The sequence below is a fragment of the Saccopteryx leptura genome, chromosome 13, assembly GCF_036850995.1.
Source record: "Saccopteryx leptura isolate mSacLep1 chromosome 13, mSacLep1_pri_phased_curated, whole genome shotgun sequence".
NCBI lineage: Eukaryota > Metazoa > Chordata > Mammalia > Chiroptera > Emballonuridae > Saccopteryx > Saccopteryx leptura.
The window spans coordinates 44,404,783-44,429,054 of record NC_089515.1 but is presented as its reverse complement, the minus strand read 5'-3'; the positions used below and the strand labels follow the sequence as shown (position 1 = coordinate 44,429,054).

At 47.5% G+C, this 24,272-nt stretch overlaps 3 protein-coding genes across 8 annotated transcripts in view; 2 read left to right on the top strand and 1 right to left on the bottom strand.

Annotated features, from left to right (window-relative positions):
- Positions 1-359: 359 nt before the first annotated feature.
- On the bottom strand, positions 360-4,284 carry CIB1 (calcium and integrin binding 1). Its single transcript, XM_066354639.1, has 7 exons — positions 4,062-4,284; positions 3,909-3,943; positions 2,753-2,861; positions 1,276-1,426; positions 1,017-1,135; positions 854-942; positions 360-616 (listed from the first exon to the last, which is right to left on the bottom strand). The coding sequence occupies exons 1-7, from the start codon at positions 4,110-4,112 to the stop codon at positions 595-597; spliced, it is 576 nt and encodes a 191-aa protein (XP_066210736.1). The 5' UTR covers positions 4,113-4,284; the 3' UTR covers positions 360-594.
- Positions 2,899-18,407, top strand: GDPGP1 (GDP-D-glucose phosphorylase 1). 6 transcript variants are annotated; one of them, XM_066354636.1, is made up of 3 exons: positions 2,899-2,946; positions 13,527-13,590; positions 16,652-18,407. In XM_066354636.1, exon 3 carries the CDS (start codon positions 16,661-16,663, stop codon positions 17,816-17,818), a length of 1,158 nt encoding a protein of 385 aa, XP_066210733.1. In that variant the 5' UTR covers positions 2,899-2,946; positions 13,527-13,590; positions 16,652-16,660; the 3' UTR covers positions 17,819-18,407. The 6 variants fall into 6 exon arrangements, with proteins under 6 accessions (XP_066210733.1, XP_066210729.1, XP_066210728.1 ...); XM_066354632.1 differs by lacking the exon at positions 2,899-2,946 and adding an exon at positions 4,380-4,820; XM_066354631.1 differs by lacking the exon at positions 2,899-2,946 and adding an exon at positions 4,380-4,865.
- TTLL13 (tubulin tyrosine ligase like 13) overlaps positions 18,327-24,272 on the top strand; it is a 19,794-nt gene continuing 13,848 nt past the window's right edge. Inside the window, exon 1 of the mRNA XM_066354626.1 lies at positions 18,327-18,415. The gene's annotated coding sequence lies outside the window, so the exon portion shown is untranslated. The remainder of the gene's footprint in view (positions 18,416-24,272) is intronic.

Here is a 24,272-nt window from a genome sequence, read left to right as displayed (position 1 = left end):
CAGACTAAGCCTAGCCTGGCTGACTACATCTCAACACCTTACTCTGTTCAGGGGATGGGGTTTTTTGTTTTAACACTAAATTTTATTTTTAAAATGCTCATATAGTAAATTATTTTTTATTTTGAGAAACAGTTCCATAAATGATAACACATGTAGAAATTCATGTAACCACCATCCGTCAGGATATAGCACAGTTCCACCCCCCATGCGACCTCTTCGTATCCACTGCCCCATGAGGGTGGGGAAGCACATTCTACTTCCTGCCAGTCCCTTCTTTAGAGGGTAGTCTGCCCCAGCATGACCGAAGCTCCTAGAAGTCCAGTCCTTCCTCATACCAGCAGTTCTAGTATTACACAGAGTCAAAACTTCTAAACCTTTATTATTGATTAGTAGAAACAAACAGAGTGATGACCATGGCAGTGAGAAGGGGTGAGGCCCTGACACAGAGGGCCCTTGCCTGCCCGGGACAAACCTTGACAGTGCCAGCTCGACGGGGCTAGCTTGGCCAGCCCTAGCAACACAGGTGTAACCTTGGCCACGGCTCAGCAGTGAAAAGGTTCTTCTACAGGGTGCTGGGAAACGCTGAGGCTCCTGTCACAGGATGATCTTGAAGGAGCTGAACAAGAGAAGAGTGGGTTGGAATTTCTTCTGGAAGACGACGGTGAGGACTAAACCCAAACTAACCCACTTCTCCCCTAAGGACCTTTGGAATGGGTTGTGTCTCATGTCTGTGAGTCCCCTTTGGGAGAAGAACTCCCCTGAGATATTCAGAAGGGGCACGGGGCTTTTTACCGGGCATACCCGCATAATAACATCCCAGATCCAGATGCCACAGATGGGACCACTGTCATACCTGGCAAAGTCCGGTGAACGGGAAATGACGTGCTGGAACTCGGAGAGGTTGATAGTCCCATCTCTGTCAATGTCGGACTCTTCCAGGATCTGGGAAAGGGAGAATGTCAGGCTAAAGCCCTCCCTTGGCTCCCCTGCCTGCCCTGCTGGGCCCAGCTGCTCACATTGTCGATGAGCTGCTTCATCTCGGAGGCACTGAGCCGGGTGTCCTCACCCTCTCCTGTGAGGCAGTTCACAAGCTGGCTTAGGTCTTCTCTGTTCAAGGTTCCATCATCATCAAAATCTAGAGAGCAGACGAAGCCCAAAAGGATGTGGTCAGGAGGAGCTCCAAGGCTCCAGGAATGACCCCAGCTCCCAACTAGCACGACCCAGGCGGCCATCGGTCAAGACCACGTATTCCAGCATGCTCCTCCCAGTCCTTACCGAAGATGCGGAAGGCATAGTGGGATTTGAGGTCTGGTGTTGCTGTGTCACTAAACACACTGAGGAGGTCCAGGAAGTCCTCAAAGCTCAAGCTATCTCTGGTTGGGGTGGTTGAAAAGACCCTGCAGATTCGCTCCTTGAAGGGGTTGGCCTGGGAAGAGAGCCTCTATGAATGCCACAAGACGCAGCCCAGGTCACACTCAAATTCTACAGAGAACTGGAAGGAACAGTTTATAGAACCTGCATCACGAGCGCAGGCTTGCAGGGGAGAATAACCAGTGCTTTTCAGAAGGCAGGAGGACCAGTGACCCAGCTGGAGAGGGGGCAGGGGGTCAGAGATAAACCCACAGGTAGGCCTGGGGGCAGAGAAGGAGGAGGAAGACATCCTAAGCAAAGAGAACATTTAATTAAATACTTCTTGTGTTACAGGCATTAGGCCAGACTGTTAGCATAGAAAATTTCAAACTTCAAAGTAACACAACTCCCCTTAAAAGATAAAACTATCTTTTAAAAAAAAAAAAAATTGACTTTAGCCTGACCAGGTGGTGGCGCAGTGGATAGAGCGTTGGACTGGGATGCTGAGGACCCAGGTTCGAGACCCCGAGGTCGCCAGCTTGAGCACAGACTTATCTGGTTTGAGCAAAAGCTCACCAGCTTGGACCCAAGGTCGCTGGCTCGAGCAAGGGGTTACTCGGTCTGCTGAAGGCCCACGGTCAAGGCACATAGAGAAAGCAATCAATGAACAACTAAGGTGTTGCAATGAAAAACTGATTAATGCTTCTCATCTCTCTCTGTTCCTGTCTGTCCCTATCTATCCCTCTCTCTGACTCTGTCTCTGTAAAAAAAAATAATAATAAAATAAAAATTGATTTTAGAGAGGAGAGAGAAAGGTGAGGGATGGGGGAGGAGTGGGAAGCATCAGTGCATAGTTGCTTCTCATATGTGCCTTGACCAGGCAAGCCCAGGAATTTCAACTGGCTACCTCAGTATTTCAGGTCAAGGCTTTATCCACATGCCACCACAGGTCAGCTGATGAAACTTCTTATAAAGCTCCAGGAATGTGTGTCTAGGATCCCAATTTGAAAAACACATTTCTAGCCTGAACAGGTGGTGGTGCAGTGCATAGACAGTGGGCCTGGGATGCTGAGGACCCAGGTTCAAAACGTGAGGTCGCCAGCTTGAGCAAGGGGTCACTTGCTCTTCTGGAGCCCCCCCCCCCCCCATCAAAGCATGTATGAGAAAGCAATCAATGAACTAAGGTGCCGCAACAAAGAATTGATGCTTCTCATCTCTCTCCCTTCCTGTCTCTGTCCCTGTCTCTCACTAAAAAACAACACATTTCTAGATAATTCCACTGGGTGATTTAGACAAAACCCTTGCCCCTGGGAAATTAGGGCTAAATAAAGAAAAGACCAGAATAGGAGCAGTGACTGCATGATCTCAAAAGGAACAGCAAAGGGGGGTGGGGGGCTGGCACCTTGAGCTCTGGAAGGCTGAAGATCTGCTCCAAGGGCACCCGAGCCCGCAGTGACTCCTCCACACTCCTGTGCTCTTGGGGAAGCAGTTCACAGAACCGCCTGTGGGCTCTGGCAGAAGGAGGGGAACCCGTTGGCCCACCTTCCTGTGTATATCACATCCCCACTCCCTGCCTTGCTGCCCATTACACACCAGGTAAGGAGATAACCATGTACAGAGAATTTCTGATTCATCAGGCTTGATAAGCCAAAGGGAGATATGTCCACGATAGTACAGGCTGAGAGTCCGTTCTGGCAAGGGGTATTATGCACTGAGGGCCTACTGTGTGCCAGGCACTGTGCTGGGCATGGATCCCAGAACTCCCTGAAGAATGGTGGGGTTGGAGAAGGAGCCAGAAGTTGGCTCAGAAGAACAGGGAGAAATAAGCAAAACTCCAGGGATCTCCTGCTCCTCGAGGCCTCCCTCTTTTTAGCAGCTACCCTGAACTATCTTGTCCACAGCACCACCTCTTCCCCACTAGGATTAATTTGGCCAAGATTCCTAGACACATAAAATCAGCAAACGTCTAGGAAGGGGATTCCAGCCTCAGTTCAAATACCTTCTTGGAGAGTGTAGTTTTAGGCAAGTACCAGACTTCTCTGGATCTAGTTCATTGTCCACGTACCTCCCTCGGGAGGTTTAAATTAGGTAACAGGGTAATTTAGCACCATTCGTGTTGAAAAGGTAAGTTCTCAATAAGCGTTAACGGTTACTGTATTAATTTAGGTAAAGTTGAGAGAAGGAGCCACGCTCCCTAAAGCTTTTCTGGCTCTACCCCTCAGCATCCAGCCGAGGGCCATAGCAGCCTCCGCCGGACTGGTAATGCAGCTTCGGTTATGCAAGAGCCAGTGGAACTTAAGGTCAAAGAGCGCCTGGCTTTGGGCTGGAGGCTGCACAGCTGGGCCCCCGGCGCAGGCGGGGAAGGCGTGCCGGCAGCTGGGCTCCGCCGAGGGCTCGGCGCGCTGGGCTCCAGTTCCGGCTCAGCCGCCGACCTCAGCCGGGCTCCTGCAGCTTCCTCCGGAAGGCCTCAGTTTCCCCGTCGGGGAGACACAGCGACCTCCCGCCCCCCGAAGCCGTCGCTAAAGGATCCCGGAGGGGAAGTTCGAGACAGCACTCACAGGAGGATCTCCTGCTTGGTCAGGAACGTCAAGTCCTGGAAGGCAGAACAGGACTGGGGATCAGCGGGCCGCCCGGAGGTCGCGCCCGCCCTGCCGCCCGCTCCTGAGCGCAGGCCCGCGCGCCAGCTTCCCGAGGCCCGGCGTCCCGCGCACCTGGTACTCGGCCAGCAGCTCCTTGGACAGGCGGCTGCCCGAGCCCCCCATTGCCGCGCCGCGCGCACAGTTCCGCCAACTCGTCTCCGGACTCCGGCAACTTTCTCACTTCCGCCCTCGGGCTCCGTCACCACCCAGTCCCCGCGGCAACCGCTCCCGGGGCCACCGCCCCCGGGCCCGCCCCCTCCTTAAAGTGCCCTGGAGGTCCTAGCCCGTTCCGTCGCCCGCTCCGGGCTCTGGGCGGTTCCTGGTGAACTGGAGGCGGAGCCCGGGGCGGGGCCGGACGCTCCGGGACGGAGCCCAGGCCGCAGGCCCCACCTCCGGGGGGGGGGGCGGGACGAGCCACGCCGCGTGCGTGCGTGCGTGCGTGCGTGCACATTGCGCATGCGTTGAGACACCACGACCCCGGTATGGCAGCGCTAGATCTAGGGGTAGGTCGTGCGGTCCGTCCTCCTCACCTGCGGTAGGTGGTGGCGGCGACCTTGAGCGAGGTCCAGTAAGGGGCAGCAGAGAAGTTTCTGGAGCCAAGTTAACTAGAGAACTCGCTGAGTGGCCAGAGGCCGTTGACTGTCCCTGTGCCCGAGAACGGATTTTCCATACTGACGTTACCACTGGGCCCCCGCCTCACATATTGCAGCCCGATTGTCGCCTCTCCAGAAATAAACATAAATTTGCTGCCTACTGAGGCCGTTTACTGAAGACCCATTGAATGCCAAACGCTGGGCATAGTTACTTAGACTTTTGCAACAACCCTGTTAAGTAGGTTCCCATTTACGAATGAACGAACCTACGCTATTCCAAAAGGTGAGGATTCCAAGCTGCAGAGGAGGAGGTGGAGGTGAGGTTAATTCTTTTGTTTTCGGTAGTAAAACGTTTACGTAGTAAAAGGTTAGGCAAAGAGCATGAAGCTGAGCTAAAATAGATAAAGTTGTAGGGATTAATTCTAGATTCTTCCAGTTTATTCTGCTTGCTGATTTTTGTAAAGTCTAAATCTGAACATGTCAGTTTAAAACCATTAACTGGTTAAAAACGCAGACTCCCGCCCTCTGTAATCTGACTTCAGCTTCTCTCTGCCGTCTCCTCAGGGTTTGTGTTTTAGCCAGGGCTCTTACATTTTCACCGAAGCCTTTCTTTAGGAATCTGTCTTATATTCACAGAGTACTCAGTGCTTCTGATTTACAGCATGTATCTTGTTTGCAATTTATATTTACTCGGGTGATGATTAGGGGAATGTCTGTTTCTCCCACTAGAGTGTAAGCCCCATGAGAATCATGAACTCCAGGACCTGATATGTGGCATTGCCTGAGTAAAATGTTTGCTGAGTGACTGTCGTTTTCCCGGCACTCAATAAATCATCTTAGACTGACTCTGGTGACTCATTATATCAACATGTGAGCCCCCATTGTGGAAATACTCCATTTCAAGAAATGGCGGCTGCAGAGTAACCTCCATTTTTGGAACAACAAAATTGTCAAAGTGACCAGAGTATAAACCTATCCCACCCTGGCCATTTTGATAGCAGAGGGTTTTTTTTTTTTTTTCTGTTGAAGAAGGTATTGATCTTTACGTAGTAAAAGGTTAGGCAAAGAGCATGAAGCTGTCGCTGCATTTCCTGTACTTAACTGAGGAGAGGGAGCACTGACTAGCCAGGACAAATCCATGGACTTTTTGGTGAGACTATCTTTTCACAGTGAAGGTGTGGGAATTGTCCTTGAGCCATAGTGACTAGCTGTAATCTAGATCTCCCCAGCTAACTCACTTTCCTGTGAATCCAAGGGTGTATTCAATAACCTGATTATAATTTTGCTTCCTGGTAGATTTTTGTACAGAGAAGGGACTAGACTGACCAGCCAGTAAAACATTTTGTGCAACTTGCATGTTTCTCATTATAAATTATTGAATGGGTATTCTTTTTTTAATGTGTAACAGAGACAGAGAGAAGGACAGATAGGAAGGGAGAGAAATGAAAAGCATCAATTCTTTGTTGCGGCACCTTAGTTTTCATTGATTGCTTTCTCATATGTGCCTTGACCGGAGAATTACATCAGACTGAGTGACCCCTTGCACAAGCCAGCAACCTTGGACTCAAGCTAGTGAGCCTTGCTCAAATCAGATGAGCCCGTGCTCAAGCTGGCAACCTCAGGGTTTCAAACCTGGGTCCTCTGCATCCCAGTCTGACGCTCTATCCACTGCGCCACTGCCTGGTTGGGCTAAATGGGCATTCTGAGTCATCCAGCAGTCCCTGGTGACTCTGGTTAACATATGGTTCTTCCTGTACTTGATAAACTCTTAAGACAGTGGTAAAACTGAGCTGCTGACATCTTAAAAATAGCTTCTAGTGCTAGTATTGTAAAATTAGTTTTGTGTCATAGTTAGATTTTTCAAAGATTTGTTCGTTGATCATATTTTTGTTAAGGTACCAGCTTTTGGATTTCTGAATTCCACTTTAAAAAAAAAAAGGTAAATAAGATTGACAACCCTTTTTTTTTTTTAAGAGTTTTTATTTACTGTTATTTTTAGATAGGGGAGAGAGAGAGAAGAGAGGGAAGGGAAGAGCAGGAGGCATCAACGCATAGTAGTTGCTTCTCGTATGTGCCTTGACCGGACAAGCCCAGGGTTTTAAACCAGCGATCTCAGCGTTCCAGGTCCACACTTTATCCACTGCGCCACCATAGGTCAGGCATTTCCACTTCTTTTTTTAACTCAAGCACCTTGGACTTGTGGTTTCCTTTGCCTACAGCATACTTCCCCTAGCTCTTCTGCAGGCTTCACATCCTTCCTGTCTTGGTTCAACTGTCATCTTAGAGCCCTGCTCTGATCCCACTTCTTAGTTACCCTCTATTTTACCACTTGTTTATTTCCCACAAAATGTTAATACCATGGATAGTTAACATAGTTCATTTTACTTCACCACAGGATATATGTTCCGTAATGATAGGGACCTTGTTCGCCTTATTTGCCACTACTATAGCAAATTGTCTTCTTACCTCATACACAGCACTTAGTTACTTCATAAATACATGGGTTTTGTGACTCAGCTGAATATGGAGCAGGGTGCAAAGAAAGGATGTCCCCAGAACATCAGGAGTGGTCATGAGGTGGACGTTGACTGTGAATACATGAATGAATGAATGAGAGTGAGTGAATACTGACATAAGTACAGCTCAGATAAATAGCAAATTTTTGGATTTCTTAAATCTATTTTGAAACTCATCTGAAAAATACTTTTTTTTTTTCTCTGTATTTTTCTGAAGCCGGAAACGGGGAGAGACAGTCAGACAGACTCCCGCATGCACCCGACCGGGATCCACCCGGCACGCCCACCAGGGGGCGATACTCTGCCCCTCCAGGGCATTGCTCTGTTGCGACCAGAGCCACTCTAGCCCCAGCGCCTGGGCCATCTTTGCTCCAGTGGAGCCTCGGCTGGGCTGCGGGAGGGGAAGAGAGAGACAGAGAGGAAGGAGAGGGGGAGGGGTGGAGAAGCAGATGGGCGCTTCTCCTGTGTGCCCTGGTCGGGAATCGAACCCGGGACTTCTGCACGCCAGGCCGACGCTCTACCACTGAGCCAACCAGCCAGGGCCAAAAAATACTTTTAAAATTATAGAATATATAAACATAAAATTCACCATCTTGACCTTTTCTTATTGTGGTTAAAAATATAACATGCCTGACCAATGGTGGCACAGTGGCTAGAATGTCCACCTGGAATGCTAAGGACCCAGTTCTAAACCCCAAAGTTACCGGTTTAAGTGTGGGGTCACCAGCTTGAGTGTGGGCTGGCCAGCTTGAGCATGAGATCATAATCATGACCCCATGGTTGCTGGCTTAAGCCCAAAGGTCACTGGCTTGGGCAAGGGGTCACTAGCTTGAACAACTAAAGTGATATAACTACAAGTTGATGCTTCTTACCTCTCTTCCTTCTGGACTGTCTGCCTCTCTCACTAAAACAAAAAAATGCATAACAAAATTAACCATCTTAAGTATGCAGTTTAATATTGTTAAATATATTTACATTGTGTACAGCCAATCATCAGAACTTTTCATCTTGCAAAATTAACTCTACACCAATTAAACAACAAATAAATTCTCATTCTACCCTCCACATAGGCCTTGGAAACCACTATTGTGCTTTTGGTCTCTATGAATTTGACCACTTTAGATACCTTCTATGCATGGAATCATACAGCATTTGTCCTTTTGTAACTGACTTATTTCACTTGGCATAATCTCCTTGAGGTTCAACATGTTGTTGCATGTGTTACAATTTCCTTTTTATAGCTGAATCATACTTCATTTTATGTATAAATCTTATTTTGTTTATCCATTTGTCTGTCAATGGACACTTGAGTTGCTTTTACCTTTTGGTTATTGTGAATAATACTGCTGTGAACATGGGTGTACAAATCTTTTTCAAGTCCAGCTTTTGTTATTTTTATTTATTTATTTTTGTATTTTTTTGAAGTGAGAAACGGGGAGGCAGAGAGACAGACTCCTGCATGAGCCTGACTGGGATCCATCTGGCATGCCCACTAGGGGGTGATGCTCTGCCCATCTGGGGCGTTGTTCTGCTGCAACTGGAGCCATTCTAGCGCCTGAGATGGAGGCCATGGAGCCATCCTCAGCGCCTGGGCCAACTTTGCTCCAGTGGAGCCTTGGCTGCAGGAGAGGAAGAGAGAGATAGAGAAAAAGGATAATCAAACCTGTGTGCCTTGACTGGGAATCAAACCTGGGACATCTATACACTAGGCCAGGGGTCAGAAACCTTTTTTGGCTGAGAGAGCCATGAACGCCACATATTTTAAAATGTAATTCCATGAGAGCCATACAGTGACCTGTGTACCTTACGCAATATCTAATAAAAATTTAGTGTTGTCATGGAGGACAGATGTGATTGGCTCTAGCCACCCACAACCATGAACATGAGCAGTAGGAAATGAATGGATTGTAATACATGAGAATGTTTTATATTTTTAACATTTTTTTTTTATTAAAGATTTGTCTGCGAGCCAGATGCAGCCATCAAAAGAGCCACATCCAGCTCGCGAGCCATAGGTTCCCGACCCCTGCACTAGGCCAACACTTTACCACTGAACCAACTGGCCAAGGCCTTAAAGCCCTGCTTTTGATTCTTCTGTATATATGTATCCAGAAGTTGGAATTGCTGGATCATATAGTAATTCTGTTTGTATTTGGGGGGGGGGACTGTTGTTCTGTATTCCATTGTGGCATCATTTTATGTTACTACCGCCAGTGCATAAAAGTTATCATTTCTCCACATATTCACCAACACACTATTTTGTTTTTTGATAGTAGCTAGCCTAATGAGTGTGAGGTGATATCTCCTTGTGGTTTTTATTTGCATTTCCTTAATGATACTGATGTTGAAGATACTGAAGTTTCATGTGCTTGTTGGTCTTTTGTGTCTTTGGAGAAATGTGTGAGGTTCTTTTTAATAGAATAATTGAGGACTTTACATTTTATTGTCAAAATTATGCTTAGCATATCATATTGTTGGGCAACCAATATCTAGAATTTTTTTGTCTTAAAAGACTGGATGAAGCTTCAGCCAGAGACACCAGAGGTCATGGTTTGACCCCTGGTCAGGGCATGTAAGGGAAGCAATCAGTGAGTGCACAACTAAATGGAACAAGTAAGTGAAGCAACAAGTTGATGCTTCTCTCTCTATCCCTCCCACACACACACTTTCCCCTTTCCTCTTTGCCAAGTCAGTGGAAAAAAATTTTTTTTCTTTTTTGACATTTTTTTAAATTAATTTTAATGGGGTGACATTGATAATTCAGGGTACATATGTTCAGAGAAAACATCTCTAGGTTATTTTGACATTTGATTATGCTGCATTCCCATCACCCAAAGTCCTCCCCCCCACCCCGTAACCCCCACATTCTTGTCCATGTCTCTGAGTCTCATTTTTATGTCCCACCTATGTATGGAATCATATAGTTCTTAGTTTTTTCTGATTTACTTATTTCTCTCAGTATAACGTTATCAAGGTCCATCCATGTTGTTGTAAATCAGTGGTCCCCAACCTTTTTTGGGCCACGGACTGGTTTAATATCAGAAAATATTTTTACGGACCGGCCTTTAGGGTGGGATGGATAAATGTATCACGTGACCGAGACAAGCGTCAAGAGTGAGTCTTAGACGGATATAACAGAGGGAATCTGGTCATTTTAAAAAAATTAAACATCGTTCATACTTAAATATAAATAAAACGGAAATAATGTAAGTTATTTACTCTTTCTCTGTGGACCGGTACCAAATGGCCCACGGACCAGTACCGGTCCGCGGCCCGGGGGTTGAGGACCACTGTTGTAAATGATCTGATGTCATTTCTTATGGCTGAATAGTATTCCATAGTATATATGTACCAAAGCTTTTTAATCCACTCGTCCACTGATGGACACTTGGGCTGTTCTCAGATCTTCACTATTGTGAACAATGCTGCCATAAACATGGGGGTGCATTTCTTCTTTTCAAACAGTGCTATGGTGTTCTTGGGATATATTCCTAAAAGTGGTATAGCTGGGTCAAAAGGCAGTTCGATTTTTTTTTGTCTGGAAAGCTTTTTATTTCTCCTTCAATTTTAAACGATAGCCTTGCTGGATAAAGTAGTCTTGGTTGTAGGCTCTTGTTCTATATTACTTTGAATATTTCTTTTTATTTTTTATTTTTTTTTATTTTTATTCTTTAATTTATTTTAGAGAGGAGAGGGAGAGACAGAGGAGAGACAGAAGGGGGGAGGAGCTGGAAGCATCAACTCCCATATGTGCCTTGACCAGGCAAGCCCAGGGTTTCGAACCGGCGACCTCAGCATTTCCAGGTCAATGCTTCATCCACTGCGCCACCACAGGTCTGGCTACTTTGAATATTTCTTGTCATTCCCTTCTGGCCTCAAGTGTTTCTGTTGAGAAGTCGGAAGTCATCCTTATGGGGGCTTCTTTGTAGGTTATAGTCTTTTTTCCTCTAGCAGCTTTTAATATTTTCTCTTTATCACTTAGTTTTGGTATTTTAATTATGATGTGTCTTGGTGTAGATTTCTTTGGGTTTCTCTTTAATGGAGTTCTCTGTGCTTCTTGAACTTGTGAGATGTTTTCCTGCCTTAATTGAGGGAAGTTTTCAGCTATGATATGTTTGAACAAAGTCTCTATCCCTTGTTCTTTCTTTTCTTCTTCAGGATCCCCTATGATAGGGATGTTATTTCTCTTCATGTTATCACAGAGCTCTCTTAGAGTTTCCTCAGACTTTTTGAGTCTCTTTTCTTTTTTCTGCTCTGCTTCCGTGCCTTTATTTATCTTGTCCTCTAACTCGCTGATTTGATTCTCAGCTTCATCCATCCTGCTTTTAATTCCTTCCTTTGTGTTCTTTATTTCTGATATTGTATTTGTCATTTCAGACTGATTCTTTTTTATTATTTCAATGTCCTTTTTTATATTTGCTATCTCTTTATTTAGGTGTTCGTAATGACCATCTATTGTTGTTCTAATATCTTTGAACATCCTAACAGTCGTTATTTTAAACTCTGCATCTGGTAATTTGGTTATATTTGACTCATTCAGGTCCTTTTCTAGGGATTTTCTCTTGATTCATTTGTGTTACATTTCTCTTCCTTCTCATTTTGTCTGTGTAAAAGAAGGTTTTGGCCACTGGAGTCCACTGGGTGTAGCCTCTGTGTTCCCTAGGTGCAGTCTGTCTGCAGACCCACCACCCCCTCTGCTGTTGCTGCCTAGTTCGTTCAAGTATGGGCGTTGCCGGTGCCTGCCCACTGGGGCTACTGTTGCTGTGCTTTCCACCTGTCCTTCACAGGAGTGGCTGTGATCACGTGCTCAGGTGTACAAGCCTTGGTGGCCTTGGCCTTCACCCCGCCCCCGCGGGTGGCATTATGCTTGGCCCTTAGGGCAGTGGTGAGCACTTTTGCTCAGCTGTAGGTCTTCACCTAATTCTGGGCTTTTGCCCCACCCTTGCAGGAGGAGCCTGCTTGTGGGACGGCTGCAATCCTTGGCGCCACAGGCCCAGTGGGACTGCGTGCTCAAGCTCAGTAGTGGAACTCTGCCTGTTCTGGGCTTTTGGCTCCACCCCTGCAGGAGGAGCCGGCTCCCAAGTCAGGCCACAAGCGTCGGTTCTGCAAGCAGGGCAAGGCTGTGCTCCTGCGCCCTTGCTCAAGGGCAGGTCTCCACCCCTTCTAGGGCTCCTGCCCTTCCCCTGCAGGCTGGATTGCAGGCTGTCCGCAACTGGGCTTGACCGCTTTTGCATGCCTCCTCCTCCCCAGCCGGGCAAGACTGAGCTCACACCTGGGCCCAGTGGTGGCCACCTGGCTTCTGCCCTTGCCGACAGAACTGCGCTTCCGCATCCTGCAGCCGCCCGCCCTCCAGCGAGCCCTCAGCCGTGTGGGTGCGGGCACTGCAGCTCAGACCGTAAGACTCTCACTACTATAGTCCAGAAAACTCCCTCCTTCTAAGGGACTCTGCTCTGAGTGCCGCGTGAGAGCTTGTTTGGCTGCTGTCCTGCTTCCCTTTGCTGGTATTGCTGTTTCCAGGGGAAATATTCACTTCAGATTTGGGGAGTGCCTTGTCCCAGGGGTTAGGGTGGCTGTCTCTCAAAATGCTTCTCCCTGTGCCTCCTAGATTACACTCTCTTCCTGCTACTCCGGTCCTCTCCTCTCTCCCTGTCCCCTGGAGCCCCCGGTTGTGAGAGAGGTTTTCTGCACGGTCCCCTTAAGAAGAATCCTGGGTCTGAGAAATCAGTCTCTTTCTCACAAGCAGTATCCTGTCTTGTTTCCAGCCAAATATTGTCAATACGCCTCTTCTGGGCTCTGGGGCTGCAGGCTGGGGCTTTGTTCCTGGGACTCAGGACCCTCCCCTCTCTGCTAAACTCACTTCCCACCACGCGAGTCTCTCCCGGTTGCCGTTCGCTCCGGGGAGCTGGGCAGCCCTCTCCGCATTTCCGCTTTTCCTACCAGTCTCTGTGTGGCTTCTTCAGTGTTTCTTGGTTGAAGAGACCTCTTAGTTTAGTCCAAAGTTGGTTTTTCCAGATGATGGTTCTTTTCTTTTTAAGTTTATTGTGTTGTTTTTCTTTGTTTTTGTTTTTTTTTTAAATATTTTATTTATTGATTTTTAGAGAGAGAGAGAGAGAAGGGGGAGGAGCAGGAAGCATCAACTCTCATATGTGCCTTGACCAGGCAAGCCCAAGGTTTCGAACCGGCAGCCTCAGTGTTCCAGGTCGACGCTTTATCCCACTGCACCACCGCAGGTCAGGCCCAGATAATGGTTCTTAAAATTAGTTTGTAATCCACTTTGGTTCTGGGAGGTGGAAGTTGGTACATCCGCCTACTCCATTGCCATCTTGTCTCCTAGTCAGTGGAAAAAATTTAAAAACAAACAAACCTCAGCTTGAATTTTGATATGTCATTTTGTATGTTTTTTTTATGTTGTCTTTCTGTTTTATTAGTATGAAGCTTCTGGACCAGTGGACCTGAGGGAACCCACGCTTGGGTTGAAGTGATATTACTGAGGTAAAAGCCTCCTTTTCAAGTTGTCTCTGGGTCATTAGCAGGCTCCTCTGCCTGACATCTGAGACAGACACATCGATCTGTTCCTGTATGTGCCCTGACCAGGGATCAAACGCATAATCTTTGCGTATCAGGACAACACTCTAACCAACCAAGCTGTCCAGCCAGGGTAGCAGGATATTATTTTAAAGTAAAATAAAAACATGTCTGCAAAGATAGATAGACAGGATGTTCATTACAACATTGTGTATAATATTATGAAATTGGCAATAGCCTGTATGTACAATTAAAGATTTGTTTTTAAAAATCAAAATCCAACTGTATATGAAAACGATACCATCTCTTCGGCCAGAACCACCATCTTCCATTAATTTGCCAAAATGACTGACAGGGAAAAAGGAAAGGCACCTGCTATATGTTCTCAAGGCCTTTTAGAAGACACAGAGCTATTCCTTTGGCCATATACATGTGACTGTACAAGAAAGGTGATAGTGTAGACATCAAGGGAATGGGCACTGGTCAAAAGGAATGCCCCACAATTGTTACGATGAGAAAACTGGAAGAGTCTGCAGTGTCACCCAGCATGTAGTGTGCATTGCTGCAAACAACAAGGGCAAGCTTCTTTTTTTCTTTTTTCAGTTTGTGTTTTTGTTTTTTGTTTTGTTTTACAGAGACAGAGCAAGAGTCATAGAGAGAGACAGATAGGGACAGACAGACAGGAATGGAGAGAGATAGGAAGCACCAATCATCAGTTTTTCGTTGCGACACCTTAGTTGTTCATTGATTGCTTTCTCATTAGTACCTTGAGCATGGGCCTTCAGCAGACCGAGTAACCCCTTGCTCAAGCCAGCGACCTTGGGTCCAAGCTGGTGAGCTTTTGCTCAAACCAGATGAACCTGCACTCAAGCTGGCGACCTCAGGGTCTCAAACCTGGGTCCTCCGCATCCCAGTCCGACGCTCTATCCACTGTGCCACTACCTGGTCAGGCTCAGTTTGTGTTTTTTGATTATTGATTTTAGAGGTGGGGGAGCATGAAGCATCAACTCATAGTAGTTGCTTCCCAAATGTTCCTGGACCAGGCAAGCCCAGGGTTTCAAACTGGTGACCTCAGCCTTCAAGGTTGATGCTTTATTCACTGCGCCACCACAGGTCAGGCCTTTTTTTTTTTTTTTTTTTAAGACTTTATTAGTTTTACAGAGAGGAGGTGGGAGAGAGAAGTACCAATTCTTAGTTGCTTCACTTTAGTTGTCCATTGTTTGCTTGTCGTACGTGCCTTGACCAGGCAAACCCAGGGCTTTGAACTGGCAACCTTAGCATTCCAGGTGGACACTCTATCCACTGCACCAGCACAGGCCAGGCAAGGGCAAGATTCTTGCCATGAGAATTAATGTACATATTGAGCATACTAAATACTCTTAAGAGCCAAAATAGCTTTCTGAAATGTGTGAAGGAAAATGATCAGAAAAAGAATGAAGCCAAAGAGAAAGGTACTTGGGTCCAGTGGAAGCAGCAGCCTGCTCCACCCAGAGAAGCACACTGAGAACCTATGGAAAGGACACTGAGCTGCTAGAACCCATACCCTATGAATTAATGTAATGAAAAGTGTAAAAAAAATCTCTAATCTGTACTGATAAAAATGTTTCTCTTAATTGAGAAGTATGGCGTCCATTCCCCTCCAAAAAAATATTTAAAGAAGAAAAAAAAAGAAGATGCCAAATGTAAATTGTAATTTTTTTTTTCCTGGACATTGGAATAAGGGTTGTATTTTGTTTTTACTTTTTTTTTTTTCTTTTCTGAATTTGGAAACGGGGAGGCAGTCAGACAGACTCCCGCATGCGCCCAACTGGGATCCACCCGGCATGCCCACCAGGGGGCGATGCTCTGCCCATCTGGGGCGTTATTCTGTTGCGACCAGAGCCATTCTAGCACCTGAGGCAGAGGCCATGGAGCCATCCTCAGCGCCCGGGCCAACTTTACTCCAATGAAGCCTTGGCTGCGGGAGGGGAAGAGAGAGACAGAGAGGAAGGAGAGGGGGAGGGGTGGAGAAGCAGATGTGCACTTCTCCTGTGTGCCCTGGCCGGGAATCGAACCTGGGACTCCTGCACGCCAGGCCAACGCTCTACCACTGAGCCAACCGGCCAGGGCCTACTTTTTCTTCATTAAGAAAGTTTACCTAGCCCTCACTGGATAGCTCAGGTTGTTTGCAGCATGATCCAAAAGTGCAGAGGTTGCCAGTTCAATCCCTGATTAGGGCACACACAGGAACAGATCAATGTTCCTGTCTCTCCCTCTCCCTTCCTCCCTCCCTCCCTTCCTCTCTCCCTCCCTCCCTCCATCTCTCCCTCTCTCCCTCTCTCCCTCCCTTCCTCTCTCACTGAAATCAACAAATAAAAATTTTTTAAAAAGTTTACCTAATATAAATAATTTTTAGAAAGAAAAAAAATTTTTTTTTTTTTTCATTTTTCTGAAGCTGGAAACAGGGAGAGACAGTCAGACAGACTCCCGCAAGTGCCCGACCGGGATCCACCCGGCACGCCCACCATGGAGCGATGCTCTGCCCACCAGGGGGCGATGCTCTGCCCCTCCGGGGCGTCGCCATGTTGTGACCAGAGCCACTCTAGCGCCTGAGGCAGAGGCCACAGAGCCATCCCCAGCGCCCGGGCCATCTTTGCTCCAATGGAGCCTTAGCTGCGGGAAGGGAAGAGAGAGACAGAGAGGAAAGCGTGGCGGAGGGGTGGAGAAGCAAATGGGCGCTTCTCCTGTGTGCCCTGGCCAGGAATTGAACCCGGGTCCTCCGCACGCTAGGCCGACGCTCTACCGCTGAGCCAACCGACCAGGGCGAAAGAAAAAAATTTAGTATATGTTTATAATTCAACAAAAATGTATGCTGATCTACAGGTGGTAGGATTATGAGTGATATCAGTGTTCTCAAAATATTTTACCAAAGGTATATATTACTTTTTAATCAGAAGAGCAAGTAAAAGTTACTTGAAAATAAAAATAAATAAAAGCTCTTGAAATGGGGTAGCATCATGTGGTTTTTCTACTCTTCTGATTGTTTCAGGTGGACCCCATGGCTGTTTCACATGATTTAAATGAAACTTCCTATTTGCTACCTTCAAACAAGGATGACTGGGAAGAGCACAGCATTCCTGATTTTGTCTATGGACAGAAGGAACTCAAGTGGGAAGGGATTCAGTGGCCCAGGAATGCACCCAGCCTCCCCGACATGCTGCCTCTGTCACGTTTTGACTCCACCCTCTGCTCTGCCTGGAGGCAACGGATGGAGCTGGGGCTGTTCCGCTACTGTCTGGGGGAGCTGCAGACCCAAACCCTCCCTGGTGCTGTGGGTTTTGTGGCTCAGCTGAATGTGGAGCGAGGGGTACAGAGGCGGCGCCCCCAGAACATCAGGAGCGTGAGGCAGGCATTTGACCCTGAACAGTTTAACTTCAACAAAATCCAGCCAGGAGAAGTCCTCTTCCATTTGCGCCAGGAGCCCGATCTCCCAGGTGTTGTCCAGCAAGAGGATATCCTCGTGATGATCAACGTCAGCCCCCTGGAGTGGGGCCATGTGCTGCTGGTGCCTGAGCCTGCTCGGGGCCTCCCCCAGCGCCTGCTGCCGGGTGCACTGCGGGCCGGACTGGAGGCTGTGCTGCTGAGCGCACACCCAGGCTTTCGCGTTGGCTTCAACAGCCTCGGTGGCTTGGCCTCAGTGAACCACCTCCATCTGCACGGCTATTACCTGGCCCACAGACTGCCTGTGGAAGGGGCACCAAGTGAGCGCCTCGACGCTGCGGGCCGTTTGCACCTGCTCCAGGCTGGCCCAGCTCCTGGCTTCCTCTTTTACACCAGCAGACCGGGACCGGACCTGGAAGCCTTGATAAACAGGGTATGTCGAGCCACTGATTACCTGACTGACCATGAGATTGCGCATAATTTGTTTGTGACCCGGGGAGCCCCACCTGGAAAGACTTCACCTACCTCAGCCCTCATGGGGATCCGGGTGATTCTCTGGGCCCGGAAGTCCAGCTTTGGGATAAAGGAACAAGAAGTGTTCAATGTTGCCCTCTGTGAGCTGGCCGGACACCTCCCTGTCAAAACGTCCCAGGACTTCGGCAATCTGACGGAGGCAGCAGCTCTGGCCCTCATTCAAGACTCTCTGCTACCCCCAGCCCAGGCAGCAGAGGTGCAGGCAGCACTGGTGGCCTTGACAGCTCAGGAGGAACAGTGATCCTTCTGGAAGTATGTATTTTTCTAACTGATGCGATGTCCCCTTTGAGAGAGCTGCCCATAATGGTCACTTGGACATTTCCATGACTGCCTTCTCACCTGTTTCAGCCTAAGATGAAGGACTAACAACTGATAATAATGGTCTTTTTAAAGATGAGAAACCTTGGAATAAATTGAAGGAATGAGCCCTCATAGTTGTAGCTGCTGCTTCTCACCTTCTTTCTTGGACAAGCCCCAGGAATGTTAAACCTGTTGTTGAGAAGTGGGCATGCACAGGAGCTATATACTCCTGGCTTCATTTATGGACTTTTTGCTTCCTTTCATATCAAGTCTTAGAAAAGTGATAGTTTATGTGCCTCTGGCATGGTGCCCCACTTCCTCCAGTCTTATCCCTCTGCTTGGTCCCTCTTTGCCTACCACTGAGTTTTATTTCTTCATCTCTTCTCTGCATTGGGCCCTGCTCCATCCATATGCCTGCTTTATAGCACATTCTTCATCTGCCTGGCCACCTTGAACTTTCCTCCAGCCCAACACTGAGCCAAGTGTTCTTCACATACTCCATGTGGTGTGAAAGCAAGTGGTCCTCACCACTTTAAAGGTACAGGTTCTCTTAATTCCCCCATTTAACAGACAAAGAGATGGAGGTGGACAGAGGTTTAGTAATTTGTCCAAGGTTACACAGCTCATCAGTAGTGGAGTTGGGACTGCAGCACATGCGGTCAGAGCCAGAAGCTGAACTGGGACACAGCACTTGTGACTGCCTCTCCAGGTACTGGCACCTGTCACAGTGGTGCTCTTTTCCTTTTTTTTTTTTTTTTACAGAGAGAGGGATAGACAGGGACAGACAGACAGGAACAGAGAGAGATGAGAAGCATCAATCATCAGTTTTTCGTTGCAACACCTTAGTTGTTCATTGATTGCTTTCTCATATGTGCCTCGACCGTGGGCCTTCAGCCTACCGAGTAACCCCTTGCTCGAGCCAGCGACCTTGGGTCTAAGCTGATGAACTTTGCTCAAACCAGATGAACCTGCACTCAAGCTGGCAACATCAGGGTCTTGAACCTGGGTCCTTCCGCATCCCAGTCCCACGCTCTAACCACTGCGCCACCGCCTGGTCAGGCAGTGGTGCTCTTCTTCTTTTTTTTTTTTACAGAGGGAGAGTGAGTCAGAGAGAGGGATAGACAGGGACAGACAGACAGGAACAGAGAGAGATGAGAAACATCAATCATTAGTTTTTCATTGCCCGTTGCAACACCTTAGTTGTTCATTGATTGCTTTCTCATGTGCCTTGACTGCGGGCCTTCAGCAGACCGAGTAACCCCTTGCTGGAGCCAGCGACCTTGGGTTCAAGCTGGTGGGCTTTTTCTCAAACCACATGAGCCCGTGTTCAAGTTGGCGACCTCGGGGTCCGACACTCTTTCCACTACGCCACCGCCTGGTCAGGCAGTGGTGCTCTTCTTCATAGTTCACTAGCCCTGAGCTGCAGCTCAGACCCCAAGGTGGTTGGCTCTGTATGCCCAGCTCTCTATGAAGCTTTTATATAGAATTTTAGAGGTTTTCATCTCAAAAGATATAAAGTCTCATTGGGATAAGGCAGAATATGTACTAGAACTCATGTCAGAAAAACATGGTAACTTACATATAATGTTTATGTTTATATCATACGTTGAACACTTAAATTTCTTCCAAAAATTTTTAGTCACCCTAATGTTTTTGACACATCTCAGTTATTTCAGCTTAATGCCTCTTTCTGCAGCCCTCTGCACAAGCTCCACTTTGTTTTGCTTTTCACTGTCTGAAGGGTATGCAGTTTACCATTATAACAAAGTGGATTTTGTGTCCAAGGTGATGAGCCCAAATACCAGGATTTTCTCACTTATTCCCTAGGACTGATGTTCAGAGCAAAGCCTTCTCTGGCCCAAATAAGTTTTTCAAAGAAAAAGAGGGAAAGGCCTTGGCTGGTTGGCTCAGCGATAGAGCGTTGGCCTGGCGTGCGGGGGACCCGGGTTCGATTCCCTGCCAGGGCACATAGGAGAAGCGTCCGTTTGCTTCTCCACCCCCCCTCCTTCCTCTCTGTCTTTCTCTTCCCCTCCCGCAGCCGAGGCTCCATTGGAGCAGAGATGGCCCAGGCGCTGGGGATGGCTCCTTGGCCTCTGCCCCAGGTGCTGGAGTGGCTCTGGTCGCGGCAGAGCAACCCCACGGAGGGGCAGAGCGTCGCCCCCTGGTGGGCAGAGCGTCGCCCCTGGTGGGCGTGCCGGGTGGATCCCAGTCGGGTGCATGCGGGAGTCTGTCTGACTGTCTCTCCCCGTTTCCAGCTTCAGGAAAAAAAAAAAAAAAAAAAAAGAGGGAAAAGTCAGTAGGTTTTCTTGTGGGATTTTTGTTTTGTTTTTTTAAATTAAAAAAAATTTTATTTTTTTTTGTGACAGAGACAGAGAGAGGGACAGATAGGGACAGACAAAAGGGAGAGAGATGAGATGCATCAATTCTTTGTTGCGGCACCTTAGTTGTTCATTGTTTGCTTTCTTATATGTGCCTTGACCAGGGGGCTACAGCAGAGCGAGTGACCCTTTGCTCAAGCCAGCGGCCTTGGGCTTAAGTTGGTGAGCCTTGCTCAAAGCAGATGAGCCCGTGCTCAAGCTGTTGACCTCAGAGCTTAAAACCTGGGTCCTCCGTGTCCCAGTCCGACGCTGTATCCACTCTGCCACTGCCTGGTCAGGCAGTAGCTTTTCTTTATGGTGATACTTTTCAGCTATTTATATACTTTGTGAGTTCTCAAGAATGGGATTTAGAAGGACGTTTTCTAAGCTTGAGGATGGAACACCTAGGGGACCCATTGTTTTCAGAGCTTGGGTTTTGAGAGTGGTAGGAAGGGCTCAGGCCTTTCCACCTCTGTGTTGCTTTTTAAAGTTTTTTATTTAGGGAGAGAGAGAAACATTGATTGCATTTATTTGTTGATTCTTGTATATTCCCTGACGGGGATTGAACCCACAACCTTGGTGTATCAGGATGACACTCTAACCAACTGAGCTACCTGACCTGGGCCTATTTGATTGCTTTTTGATGAAGGGTCTTCTATACTAAGAGGTTTTGGATTTGATCTAATGGGAAGCCTTGAAGAGTTTTCAATGGGGGAGTAAAATTTGCATTTTTAGAAGAATACTTTACCTGTATTGGATAGATGGATGGATGGATGAATAGAATCAGAGAGTCCAATTAAGAAGTTGCTGAATGTTGGTGATTCAGGCAAGAAATGATGATGGTTCAGGTCCCAGAACAGTGCCTAGAACACTAAATGTTTGTCAAAAGAGTGAGAAAAATGAGTGTCCTGGAAGCCAAAGAACTCCAAAGCATTTAAAGAAGTAATTGAAAGTATCATATGCTCAAGAAAAATGGAGAAGTCTGTGAATCAGAAAATGTCTATGTCTTTATTGTTTTTTTTTTTTTACTCTTTTTTTTTGACAGAGAGAGAATCAGAGAGAGAATCAGAGAGAGGGATAGACGAACAGGAAGGGAGAGAGATGAGAAGCATCAGTTCTTTGCTGTGGCACTTTAGTTGTTCATTGATTGCTTTCTCATATGTGCCTTGACCGTGGGGCTACAGCAGCCCGAGTAACCCCTTGTTTAAGCCAGCGACCTTGGGTCCAAGCTGGTGAGCTTTGCTCAAACCAGATGAACCTGTGCTCAGGCTGGCGACCTTGGGGTCTCGAACCTGGGTCCTCTGCATCCCAGTCCGACACTATCCACTGCACCACCACCTGGTCAGGCTGTCCATGTCTTTTGAAGGATATGTTATGTTTAGTGTCCCCTGGATTGAACCACATAGGATAATCTTAAGGTAATAAGGTAAGCTGAGTTTTGTGGAAGTGGCCATCAGAAGTCAGATAAAGTAGATGGACATCAGGAAGACAGTGAAGGAGCAGTCTGATAAGGCAGTTATTCCAGTGGTGGGATTCAAATAATCTAACAACCGGTTCTCTACCCTAATGATGGTTTTAAGTATAAAAAGACGATATACTGAAAGGTAGTTTATTATTTCATGCATTTAATACTTAAATAAGAACAATAAATGAGGTATACAAAACTGGATTATGTTATAAGAAAGAGTTTTAAAATATTAATGAAAAAATAAGGAATAGCCTGACCTGTGGTGGTGCAGTTGCGGCACCTTAGTTGTTCATTGTTTGCTTTCTTATATGTGCCTTGACCAGGGGGCTACAGCAGAGCGAGTGACCCTTTGCTCAAGCCAGCGGCCTTGGGCTTAAGTTGGTGAGCCTTGCTCAAAGCAGATGAGCCTGTGCTCAAGCTGGTGCAGTGGGTAAAGCGTCAACCTGGAAACGCTGAGGTTGCCGGTTCAAAACCCTGGGCTTGCCTGATCAAGGCACATATAGGAGTTGATGCTTCCTGCTCCTCCCCCCTTCTCTCTCTCTCTCTCTCTCTCTCTCCTCTCTATAATGAATAAATAAAAATCTTAAAAAAATATTAAGGAATACCTGGCATAAAACAAAACTGTTATTTAAGATATTTCCATATTGCTTCTTGTTTGGCATCCTCACTTGCAATTTTTTTCACCTGTGGATGAAGTGAACATTAATATGGATGCTTAGAATATGCCATTGCGCAGATGAACATTAAAAAAGAGGAGTGTAGCCTGACCAGGCGGTGGCACAGTGGATAGAGTGTTGGACTGGGAAGCGGAAGGAACCAGGTTTGAGACCCCAAGGTCGCCAGCTTGAGCATGGGCTCATCTGGCTTGAGCAAAAAGTTCACCAGCTTGGACCCAAGGTCGCTGACTCGAGCAATGGGGTTACTTGGTCTGCTGAAGGCCCGCGGTCAAGGCACATATGAGAAAGCAATCAATGAACAACTAAGGTGTTGCAATGAAAAACTGATGATTAATGATTCTCATCTCTCTGTGTTCCTGTTTGTCCCTATCTATCCCTCTCTCTGACTCTCTCTCTGTCCCTGTAAAAAAAAATAGTAATAAAAAGAGTGTAAATTTGTGATTTCCACATTGTGCAGCTGCCCAGGCGTCCACCTTAGAGAGAAACCAGATTACAAGTGCCATTTTAACAACTGATTTGTTGAACCCAACAAAAAAATTAGGTATCAGTTTTTCTGAACCATTGGAAACTAGCTGAATCCCACCACTGAGTTATACCTTAGTGGAACAGGCTCAGGCCATCAGGCTGAGCACCTTGAGGGCACATGTCCTAGTCACAGGTGTCCCTCCCAAATGGAGAGACTGTTCACGCTTGGCTATTTAAAAAATGTAAGAAAGCCTGACCAGGCGGTGGCGCAGTGGATAGAGCGTTGGACTGGGATGCAGAGGACCCAGGTTCGAGACCTCGAGGTCACCAGCTTGAGTGCAGGCTCATATGTATTGAGCAAAGCTCATCAGCTGGGACCAAAGGTCACTGGCTCGAACAAGGGGTTACTCAGTGCTGAAGGCCCACAGTCAAGGCACATATGAGAAAGCAATCAACTTACTAAGGTCTCGCAACGAAAAACTGATGATTGATGCTTCTCATCTCTCTCGTTCTGTCTGTCCCTGTCTATCCCTCTCTCTCTCTGTCCCTGTTAAAGAAAAAATGTAAGAATGACTAGCCTGTGCAGTGTATAGAGCAACAGCCTGGGACACTGAGGGACACTTGAGGACCCAGGTTTGAAACCCTGAGATCACTGGCTTGAACACGGCCTCACTAGCTTGAGCATGGAGTCGTTGGCTTGAGCATAGGATCATAGACATGACCCCATGGTTGCTGGCTTGAAGCCCAAAGTCGCTGGCTTGAACAAAGGGCCACTGGCTCGTCTGGAGCCCTTGGATCAAGGCACATGAGAGAAAGCAGTCAATAAACAACACTAAAGTGCCACAAGTTGATGCTTCTCATCTCTCTCCCTTCTTGTCTGTCCCTATCTGCCTCCCTTTAAAAAAAAGAAAGAAAGAAAGACTTGAAGATGCGTCTCCTGAACAGAGTTGGCCAAATTCCGGACTTTGCTTGCAGGTTCAAGAAAGAGTGGGAGTGGGGTTGAGCGAAATGTTGTGGAAGCAGAAGGACTACAAGTCCCATGATGCTTGTCCGCTGCCCCAGGAAAAGAGGCTGTCTGAAAGGGTGTGGTTCCCAGGAGGCCACGCCCCAGAACGCTTCTCCAATGGGCGTCGCCTTTGTGTTCATGGCGACGGTGGGCGGTGGCAGCCGGCTGGCGGAAAGAGGTGTGCCGCAGCCGCTGCCGCCGCCACCCGGATTTCGCTGCGAAGAGTGAATCCCGTGGGGAGCGGGCTCCCCCTTGCGATCAGGGGGCACAGCAAGTCTTGTAGAAGGAACGAGGAGGCGGTCCCGGAGGCCCAGCAACGCCCAGAAAGGGTGGACGTGAGCTGAATCCAGTACCAGGCCTCTAGGGGCGGACTCTGCAGTACCTCCACAGCAGTCCCTCCACTCTCCTCGGAACTTCGGATG

What these genes read in the sequence shown, in the direction of transcription:
- GDPGP1 (XM_066354636.1), top strand. Translation starts at nt 16,661, where the DNA reads ATGGCTGTTTCACATGATTTAAATGAAACTTCCTATTTGCTACCTTCA.
- CIB1 (XM_066354639.1), bottom strand. Translation starts at nt 4,112, where the DNA reads ATGGGGGGCTCGGGCAGCCGCCTGTCCAAGGAGCTGCTGGCCGAGTAC. An exon ending in ACCAAGCAGGAGATCCTCCT is followed by an intron (nt 2,862 to 3,908) that starts GTGAGTGCTGTC and finishes TCCTTCTGCCAG; the next exon opens with AGCCCACAGGCGGTTCTGTG. An exon ending in TGAAGCAGCTCATCGACAAT is followed by an intron (nt 943 to 1,016) that starts GTGAGCAGCTGG and finishes TCCCTTTCCCAG; the next exon opens with ATCCTGGAAGAGTCCGACAT.